This window comes from Arachis ipaensis, chromosome B5, assembly GCF_059453495.1.
Source record: "Arachis ipaensis isolate K30076 ecotype BB chromosome B5, ASM5945349v1, whole genome shotgun sequence".
NCBI classification, from domain to species: Eukaryota; Viridiplantae; Streptophyta; class Magnoliopsida; order Fabales; family Fabaceae; genus Arachis; species Arachis ipaensis.
In genome coordinates, this window is record NC_142440.1 from 145,284,123 (window position 1) to 145,294,574 (window position 10,452).

The 10,452-nt window shown below is 34.7% G+C and overlaps 2 protein-coding genes across 4 annotated transcripts; both read left to right on the forward strand.

Moving 5' to 3' along the window:
- The first annotated feature begins 4,391 nt into the window (after nucleotides 1-4,391).
- LOC107644296 (uncharacterized) lies at nucleotides 4,392-6,335 on the forward strand. Of its 3 annotated transcripts, none has more exons than XM_088488202.1 (2): nucleotides 4,392-4,502; nucleotides 4,603-6,335. In XM_088488202.1, the coding sequence occupies exon 2, from the start codon at nucleotides 4,651-4,653 to the stop codon at nucleotides 6,148-6,150; it is 1,500 nt and encodes a 499-aa protein (XP_088344328.1). In that variant the 5' UTR covers nucleotides 4,392-4,502; nucleotides 4,603-4,650; the 3' UTR covers nucleotides 6,151-6,335. The 3 variants fall into 3 exon arrangements, with proteins under 3 accessions (XP_088344328.1, XP_088344329.1, XP_016203621.1); XM_088488203.1 differs by having other exon boundaries at nucleotides 4,396-4,502; nucleotides 4,631-6,335; XM_016348135.3 differs by having other exon boundaries at nucleotides 4,397-6,335.
- A 234-nt stretch (nucleotides 6,336-6,569) lies between these two features.
- LOC107641216 (putative serine/threonine-protein kinase SIS8) lies at nucleotides 6,570-9,362 on the forward strand. Its single transcript, XM_088488204.1, has 6 exons — nucleotides 6,570-7,338; nucleotides 7,471-7,511; nucleotides 7,786-7,854; nucleotides 8,468-8,568; nucleotides 8,926-9,004; nucleotides 9,111-9,362. Exons 1-6 carry the CDS (start codon nucleotides 6,570-6,572, stop codon nucleotides 9,114-9,116), a joined length of 1,065 nt encoding a protein of 354 aa, XP_088344330.1. The 3' UTR covers nucleotides 9,117-9,362.
- Nucleotides 9,363-10,452: the final 1,090 nt, after the last annotated feature.

Sequence of the window (10,452 nt, forward strand, 5' to 3'; positions counted from 1 at the left end):
CAATATAATGTATGGGATACCGAAAATTTCATGGTGATGACATGGCTGGTGAGCTCAATGGAGGAGGATATCAGTAGTAATTATATGTAGTACACCACTGCCAAAGAATTGTGGGATAGAGTCAAGGAGATGTATTCTGATCTTGAGAATAAATTCCAAATTTATGAACTTACTCTAAAAGTTAGAAAAATTCAACAAGGGAGTCACAATATCACCAAATACTTTCATACGTTAAAGCGGGTGTGGCAGAACCTTGACCACTTCAATAACTACAAGTGGAATTCAGCCACTGATGCCAAACACCACCAACAAATAGTGGAAGAAGGGATGACATTTCAATTTCTTGTAGGCTTTAATGTAGAGCTAGATGAAGTTCATGGCAGAATTATTGGAAGAACAATCCTACCCTCAATTGAAGAAGTATTTGTTGAAGTTAGAAGAGAGAAAAATCGTAGAGTGTGATGATGGGAAAAGGCAAGACTGAACAGACTTTTTTGGAGTCTAATGCACTCTTAGTGACACCTGCTGCATTTAAAAGTTCATCAAATCAGAAGTACCCCTCCAATCTTTGGTGTGACCACTGTAATAAATCTCGTCACACCCGAGAAACCTGCTGGAAGATTCATGGAAAACCAGCACATCTCAAAGGCAGCAAATCTGGTCCCAAAATATGTTCTACCCCAACTGATCATGAGGCTGAAAAATCATCCTTGAGTAAGGAGCAGGTTGAGCAGCTCATAAGGCTATTAAATTCCAGTTTTGTGTCTAGTATTCCTAGTGATTCTTTGGCTCAAACAGGTAATTTTAGTATTCCTATGTCCCTTAACTGCACCTCAAACTTGAATGCACCATGGATTGCCGATTCAGGTGCATCTGACCATATGATCACCCTCTCCCCTTTATTTAAAACTTATTCTCCCAGTTTTGAAAATGAGAAAATTAGAGTTGTTGATGGTAGATTTTCATCTATTGCTAGAAAAAGTACAATTAATTATCCAAAAATATTAACCTAAGAAATGTCCTACATGTACTAAAACTTTTTTGTAATCTTCTCTCTATTAGTAAAATCTGCAAGGATTCCAATTGTGCTGTGACATTCTTTGACACTCATGGTATTTTTCAGGACTGGTCGAGGAAGATAATTGGCAGTGCTAAAATGATGGATGAACTCTATCATTTTGAGGATATTTCGGAGGATAAAGTAGCTCAAGGATTTAGTGGTATAAGTTCTATGCCTATAAAGTACCAAATAATGCTCTGGCATAGTAGACTAAGATACCCTAATTTTCCATATCTCAAACATTTGTTTTCAAGTTTGTTTAAAAATATTGATTCTTCTTTACTTAAATGTGAAAGTTGTATTCGTGCAAGGAGTCATAAAGTTCCTTATTACTCTCAACCTTATCAAGCATCTAAACCTTTTACTTGATTCATAGTGATGTATGGGATCCATCGAAAATAACAACTCAATTTAAAAAAAAATGGTTTGTAATTTTTATCAATGACCACATATGACTATGTTAGATCTATCTCATGCATGAAAAATTTGAGGTTTTTTTAAAATTTTCGGTATTTTTCAACAATGGTAGAAAGTAGAAACCCAATTTGACATAAAAATTTCAATATTAAAAAGTGATAATGGCATTGAATACTTTAATAAAAATCTTGGTGAATTTTTTCAAAAGAAAGGTATTCAACATCAATCTACATGTCCCGATGCACCCCAACAAAATGGCATTGCTGAAAAGAAGAATAAACATCTTCTCGAAGTAGCACGTGCCATTATGTTTGAGGATAATATTTCAAAATATTTATGGGGAGATGCTGTCCTAACAGGAGCCTATCTCATAAATCGAATGCACACGCGTGTGTTAAATTACTGTACATCATTGGATACTTTCAAAAGAATTTTTCAGCATGTAGGTTGCATTTTGACTTACCTTTAAAAGTATTTGGTTGTATTTTATTTTTGCATACACGTTCATATCGAAGTAAACTTGTTCCAAGAGCAGAAAAGTACATTTTTATTGGCTATTTCCCAAGCCAAAAGGATTATAGATGTTTCAATCCACACACAAAGACATTTTATGTAAGCATGGATGTTACTTTTTTGGAACATGAAACCTTTTTTTAGAAAAATTCTCTTCGGGGGAGAGTGTAAGTGAAGAAATTTTTTTTCATGAACCTTTATCCACTCCTATCTTACATATTGAGGATACAACTTTCACTGATCAAACAAATTCTGAAACGATAAACCAATTCTGAAATTGTGCCAGAATTAGTTGGAACCAAAATAGGAAAAGAAATACCACAATCAGAAAAGGAGCTTTGATGTTATGTTTAGAAATATCCCAAGAAGACTAGAGACCATCCTATCATCTCTGTACCAACCCAATCTGAAAATTCGGAAGGCGGCCCAATTGTAGTACTTCAGGAACTTCCAGATAAATCTGAAATTGTCACTTCTAATAATAACTTGCCAATAGCCCTAAGAAAATAAACCAGAACCTACACAAAAAAAGTACCCAAAATCAACACCAACCATCCTATTTTCAATTATGTCTCTTACCAAAATCTCTCTCAAAATCATCGAGCATTTACTTCTAAAATTACAAATCTGTTTGAGCCCAAGATCATGAGAAAGTACTAGATGATCCCACCTGAAAAGTAGCAGCGTTAGAAGAGTGGCATGCACTCAAGAAGAATGAAACTTAGAAGATTGTAGACCTATCATAGGACAAAAAATTGGTCGGCTGCAAGTGGATTTTCACCATCAAGTGTAAGGCTGATGAAAGCATAAAGAAATATAAGGCTAGGCTAGTAGTTAAGGGATTTACACAAATCTATGGAGTAGACCATCAAGAGACCTTTGCTCTAGTTGCTAAGCTTAATTCTATGCGGATTCTCTTATCTCTTGTTGCGAATTACAATTTACCTTTACATCAATTGGATATAAAGAATGTTTTCCTGAATGGAGAGTTAGAGGAAGAGGTTTTCATGAAATTTTCACCTTGATTTGAGGCTGAAATAGGGAGGAATAAAATGTGCAAACTAAAGAAGTCTCTCTATAGATTGAAACAATCCCCAAGAGTTTGGTTTGAACGACTTGGAATGATGGTAAAAAGATTTGGTTATACTCAAAGCCAAGTTGATCATACACTTTTCTATAAACATTCAACAGCTAATAAAACTGCTATCTTAATTGTATATGTAGATGACATTATCCTGATAGGTAATGATATCTTCGAGCTAAAAGATTTGAAGGAGAAACTTGCCAAAGCATTTGGAATGAAAAAACTTGACTCATTAAAATATTTTCTTAGAATTGAATTTGCAAGGTTTAAAGAAGGCATTTTTATGAACCAATAAAGGTACATCCTAGATCTTTTAAAAGAGACAGGATTACTTGGTTGTTGCTGAAATATCTATAGAGCCTAACTTAAAATTGAAGCCAACTAAATCAGAAAATGTAATGGACAAAGCAAGATATCAGCGGTTGATGGGGAGGCTAATCTATTTATCCCATACACACTCGGATATAGCCTTTGCTATAAGTATGGTAAGTCAGTTTATGCATTCACCTGATCAAGAACACATGGATGCTGTCTTTAGAATTCTAAGGTACTTGAAGGGATCGCCTGAAAAAGGGTTACTCTACAAAAATTATGGACATCTTCAAATAGAAACCTATGCAGATTGGGCTGAGAATGTCATGGACAGAAGGTCAACATCTGAGTATTATACTTTTGTTGGAAGAAACCTGATTAGTTGGAGGAATAAAAAATAGTGTTGTGGCATGAAATAGTAGACCCGGTCATTATTTCGGATCGGGTCCGAGCCATAGCTCGGGTCACCCGAAATTGGCCCGGTAGCCCGGTCATTATACACAATTAATATTTTGTGTTATTAGTGATGGATGATGGCTATTATTATGTGAAATTTAAGTAATGTAAACCTTAATATTTTGTGTTATTAGTCATTATATATAAGACTATAAGTTAATGTTTTATGTTTAAAATGTATAAGACTTTAGACTAATGCATAATCTTGTGTTATTTGTATTGATTTAAATATTTGGTGTTATTAGAAAATATTAGTATTGATTATGGATATACTTTAATTTTAGAGAAAGAGTTAGTTCTTATTATATTTTTCTAAGTAAATTTTACCATGTCAAATAATGGTTGGAATCATTGAAAATTTGGATATTTTTACATGCTAACTTACAAGAAGGTATCAAGGTAATATAATATTAACGGCCCGATTTTCACCCGGTATAATCGTAGCCCGAAAATGTATAAATTTCATCGAATCTAGGGTCAGATTCGGGTCTAACAAATAGGCTCGATATATATTTCCGGCATTGAATCCGATTTGACCGAGCCCATGCACACCACTAAGTGATTGTTTCCAGCATTGAATTTGCTCTTTTCTCTTCCAACTCCTCCTTCTCATTTGATCGGATTTTACACAAACATGTTGCGTGCAGCATCATTCACCAGGTTCTCTCTTCATATCCCCTCTTTTCTTGTGCCCTATGTTTTTCCTTTTCGCTTTCCTTCCTGTTCATGTTCAATGTCAAGCATTCACTCTCATTCTCAGCTCACATCCCCTCGCCATGTTGATGAAGCTGTTGATTCCTTCACTCGCATGCTCTCTATGCGTCGCACTCCATCCATTATCCAATTTAACCAGATTTTGGGGTCCCTTGCCAAGACGCACCATTTCCCAACCACCATTTCCCTTTTTCAGCAATTGCAAACCAGGGGAATTGCGCCCAGCATAGTTACTATGAATATTTTAATCAATTGTTGCTGCGGCATGGGTCGGATCACTCTCGCTTTCTCTATATTGGCCAAGATTTTCAGGATGGGTTTTCAGCCAAATACCATAACATTGAATACACTCATTAAAGGTCTCTGTCTCTGTGGTAATGTTGAAAAAGCACTGCACTTTCACGACAGAGTGCTGGCTCATGGATTTCACTTCGACCAAGTCACTTATGCAACTTTGATCAATGGGCTCGGTAAGACCGGACACACAGCAGCTGCTATTCAAGTGTTGAAAAAGATCCCACGGTATGGCACTGTTCCTAATGTCGTCATCTACAACACAATTATTGATAGCCTCTGCAAGGATACACTTGTAAGTGAGGCTTTTCATTTATATTCTGAAATGCTTGCTAGGGGAATTTCTCCTAATGTCATCACCTATAACACTCTAATTTTTGGATTGTGCCTTGTGGGTCAACTTAAGGAAGCCATTGATTTACTAAATCATATGATGCTGAAAAACATTACTCCAGATGTTCAAACCTATAATACTTTGATTGATGGACTATGTAAGGAGGGAAATATCAAAGATGCTAAGAGTGTGTTGGCTGTGATGACCAAAGATGCTGTGGAACCAACTGTGGTTACTTATAATTGTTTAATGGATGGGCATTGCTTGGTTAACGAATTAAACAAGGCAAAATGTATATTCGACACAATGGCCCAGATAGGAATGGCTCCTAATATCCGAAGTTACAATATTATTATTAATGGCTTGTGCAAAAGTAAATTGATGGATGATGCCTTGAATCTCTTTGAAGAGATGCGTCGCAAGAACTTGGTTCCTGACACGGTAACTTACAATACTCTAATTGATGGCTTGGGAAAATCAAAGAGAATCTCTTGTGCTTCAAAGCTTCTTGTTGAGATGCATAATAAAGGTCAACCTGCTAATATAATCACTTACAATTCCTTGTTGGATGGGATGTTCAATATCAAACAACTTGACAAGGCACTTATGTTATTTAATCAGATGAAAGAGAGTGGCATTGATCCAAATATATGCACGTACAGTATACTTATTGATGGCCTATGTAAAAGTGGAAGACTTATGGATGCAAAAGAGATTTTTCAAGATCTTTCCATTAAAAACCATCGTCCAAATGTGAGAACATACAATATTATGATCAATGGGCTCTGCAAAGAGGGCTTATTTGAAGAAGCATTGGCCCTGCTGTCTGAAATGGAAGACAATGGTTGCTCACCAAATGCTGTGACTTTTGAAATCGTTATTCGTGCTTTGTTCGAAAAAGGTGAGAATGACATGGCGGAGAAACTTCTTCGGGAAATGATTGCTAGAGGCTTATTGAATGGATGAAAAGAGATAAGATACATCAACAAAAATTAAAATCACATCTCTATTGTTGCTGAATGTGTATCATAGTTCTGTAAATTCTGAATCTGTTGGGTCAGAGGACTTTGGCAATGCCATAACATCAATACCACTGATGTCTTGACTATCTCATTTTTATTCAATTAAGTTTAAACTTTCAATGTTTGCAATTGCTATCATCCTTTTTCATTCCACTGTGCTTTATTGATTCTTTAGAGGATATTTCTCGTTGTAGCTTACAGGTTAAGTGTTTAAGATCTCTCTATAGTAATTAATAGATATTTGCTGTTATCCTATGAGACCATATATCTCAACTATTATCATGCTACAAACTAAGAAAAACAAAAAAGAGGTTTACAAAAATTTGCAAATCCATTTGCAACAAGTTCCCTGCCGTGGGCATAATGAAAGTCAAAGATGTTTCATTATATATGATTGATGCTGCCAAGGAAAATCCTCACTTAGCTCAAAAACTACATGATGTTTTACTTGAAAGTGGTGTCATTGCTCCTCCAAATTTATTTTCTGAAGTTTATCACGAGTTAGGCTCCCCAACTGAAGAAAAAGATGAACACAAACCAGAAAGTGGACAAGAGACTCAGGTTGACAAAAATCTCGGTCCTACTTTGCCTCACCAAAGAGTTCATCCGAAAGGAAGTTCAAACAGCCAGCCGGAGCACTCTAAGCCTGTTGAAGGTTTAGGAATAAACCTTCTTCTTGATCCGAAGTTAGCAGATGTACAACATACACCATCCCAGGTAACACATGGGAAAAATGTTCCAGTTGCGGCGGCTGCAGCAGCAGCTGCTGCTGTTGTTGCTTCCTCTATGGTAGCTGCTGAAACAAAGTCAAACACTGACTCGAACATTGAGCTTCCAGTAGCTGCAGCGGCCACTGCAACTGCTGCAGCTGTAGTAGCAACCACTGCAGCTGTCAGCAAACAGTATGAGCAAGGCAGTCGAAGTGACGGACACATGGATGGCACTGGTTATGAGCCGAAGGGTAGTGGTGATGGTGAGAATATTGTGGTAGGAGCAAATTCAGAAGGTGATAGAATATCTGATAGATCTATAGTAAGCAATGCCAGTACAAAATCTGATTTTACACTTGAAGATGTTGCCGAGTATGACATTCCGGTTGAGGAAATCACATTGGGTGAACGTATCGGACTTGGTATTAACTGTACTTTGCTCTATAAGATTTGGTTACATTCTTTTGTTAGATGGTGTTATTTATAGTTTTATACATATAAATTCCCATATGATGGCTACAATTACATTTTGGTGGCCTATTTTTTGCATTCAGGATCGTATGGGGAGGTATACTGTGGTGAATGGCGTGGAACAGTGAGTTTTATTCCTATTCAGGCATACATTCCATATCTATCTTAAAAATTCAAATTGTATTTTAAACAAACAAATTATAAAATGTAATTTTTTTTCTTAACTAAGCAAGGCCCAAGAAATTTTTGGCTTCAGTTTCATTTTTACCCTTAACAAAAGTAATCAATACCTTATACTTGGCTACCTTTTATGTTTGTCATTTTTTGTTGTGTTTTTCTGTTAGGCTGTAGGTTTATGAATTCTTTCATTTACATCAGGTCTCTGCTTTGGTTTGTAGGAAGTTGCTGTAAAAAGATTTCTTGATCAAGATATATCTGGTGAATCACTTGAAGAATTCACAAGTCAGGTAATATTTCATTAGTGTCTCTTTTTGTAGTTTCTACTCATATGTTTATCTTTGTTGATGAATGATTTCATTTAGTACACATTTACTACTATCAGATGTGATTTTTATGCTCCATAATGACATATCAGATAGCTGCAATACTTTATTTAGATTGCTATTGTATTTGTCCCAGGATAATTTGAAAGTTGGATTAAATACTTTGTCCTGTTGAATTGCATTTATTTAGAAGTTCATGATGAAGATTGACCATTTCGAAGCTCTTTGATGTAATCCTTGTTTTATTTCTCCAACATTTTATAGCTTCTATTGTTGTTATATACTTCCATCTTGTGTGCTTCTCTTCTCTCTATGAATAGATTTCCTAATGCAATTTGAGAATATAGTGGTGCATGAATGTATATATAAGAGAACATATATATATGGAAAGAATATATTAGATGGAGACTAAGAAGTAGGGTTAGCACATTGGAGTTATTTAGTTCATGCAGTTGACTATACTTATTCAAAAAAAGGATTTTGTTTAATTCTTTTATGAATGCCAAAACTAGTTGTGCATTTTCATGAATTTATATGATTTTACTGCATATTTAACATATGATGTAAGTTGCCATAGGTTCAAATAATGAAAAGACTGAGGCATCCAAATGTTGTTCTCTTCATGGGAGCAGTTACTCGACGTCCGCATCTTTCTATTGTTACTGAATTTCTTCCCAGGTAACTTAAGATTCCTTATTTCCTGAGATTCATATGAGACTCTGTATTCCAAATAGATCTTAGTATATGATCATTGGTACAGAATAGTGCTATGCAGGCCAAAAAGATTACTTCTAAATGAACATCTAAAATATCTGATGTATGCTGTTAATAGCTCAAATGTCAATTGAGACGTAATAAGCAAAAATAAGATGAAAATTTCAGTTATTATTTGGTTAATTTAGACACATTTTACCTTACTATATATTGTGTTGGACTGTTACACTTTTCCAGGAGTTTTTATTATTTTGATTAATGTTGTTCTGGAAGGATTACTTTTAATGACTCTGAAGTCTGAACTGTATATTTCCTATGCAGAGGAAGTTTGTACAGACTAATTCATCGACCAAACAATCAATTAGATGAGCGAAGGAGGTTGAGGATGGCCCTTGATATTGTAAGATTCTGTTTTGTTTTCTTGCAATATAGTTTCTTTAAGTAAATTATTGCCATAATCAGTGAAATTCAGTTGATGTGACATATATCTCTTTAATCTTCTTCAGGCCTGAGGAATGAGCTATTTGCACAACTGCACTCCAGTGATTGTACACCGTGATTTGAAGTCACCAAATCATCTTGTTGATAAAAATTGGGTTGTGAAGGTGCCAACTAATTGTCATGATTGAATTTTCTTGATAGCATGCTGAATGCTACCTGTAGATATGGTTTAATTTGAAAATATCATTTTTTTAGTTGTTCAATTATAACTATAATTAAGATAGGTATAAACATATCTTATTTTTACAATAAACAAGTTAACGAGATGTATAATAACGTGTAAAAATATTTTTATACTAGCATTAAATCGTATTTTCCTTCCTTTATTTCCTTTTGTTATCAAGAATATCAGAATAACAAACATGTTTTGCTTTATTCTACAATAATGTAAAAATCTGAGTCCTTTTAGTCTTTTACACATCTATTCTAACAAATAAAATTAAATAAAATAAAATAAAATTAAAAGAAACCTGAAACCCTTTACTATGTTCCAAAAGCCGAATATGGCCACATGCAGAATCTACTAAAAATCTAAAACACAACTGGCACACTAAAAGATAGAAAAGAAAGACAAACTTCATGCCTAAAATAAAGGTATAAGCTGCCATAACCCTCATTTCTAAGCTCAAATACTGTGTCATACCTCATACCCTTTGCCTTCCGAATTATTCGTTCTTTGATGCTCTTGTTTTTCATTTTGCTATATATTTTTTTTGACTAAATCAAATCAAAATCAGATTTTTTAATTTTTTTTAATGAATTTTTTTGTAAATAAAATTAATTATAATATCTTTATTTTTTAGTTTAGCTTAATTTTAAGAATTTTATGATTAAAAAATTTTTCTTTATTTTAGGCTAGTATTTTTTTTATTTCCTAGTTATTTCTATTTCTGTAATTCTTCTATAAAGCCTGTACATTTGATATAAAATAATATTCAAATATTTCAAGTTGGTATCAAAGCAGGATCTCTGCATTGTGCCTCTGATTTATAGCAATGATTGACAGTTCCTCAGTCATTAATCATAAACAGAAGGAGAACACTACTACTACTCCATCATATTTAAAATCTGAGCAATGGGTACTAGTTAGTGGTGACTCCCTTCAGTTCAGATAACCACATTTCGACTCAATGGATCAAACTACCTTAGATGGTCTCAATCAGTTCAGATATATATCTGTGAGAGAGGGAAGATTGGATATCTCACCGGTGAGCGAAGCCAGCCTAACATCACTGACCCACAATATAATGTGTGGGATATCGAAAATTTCATGGTGATGACATGGCTGGTGAGCTCAATGGAGGAGGATATCAGTAGTAACTATATGAAGTACACCACTACCAAAGA

Excerpts from the sequence above, each read along its gene's own strand:
- LOC107644296 (XM_016348135.3), top strand. The coding sequence starts at position 4,477 with ATGTTGCGTGCAGCATCATTCACCAGGTTCTCTCTTCATATCCCCTCT.
- LOC107641216 (XM_088488204.1), top strand. The coding sequence starts at position 6,570 with ATGAAAGTCAAAGATGTTTCATTATATATGATTGATGCTGCCAAGGAA. Across the intron at positions 7,512-7,785 it reads GTGGTGAATGGCGTGGAACA|GAAGTTGCTGTAAAAAGATT; the intron begins GTGAGTTTTATT and ends TTTGGTTTGTAG. Across the intron at positions 7,855-8,467 it reads TTGAAGAATTCACAAGTCAG|GTTCAAATAATGAAAAGACT; the intron begins GTAATATTTCAT and ends AAGTTGCCATAG.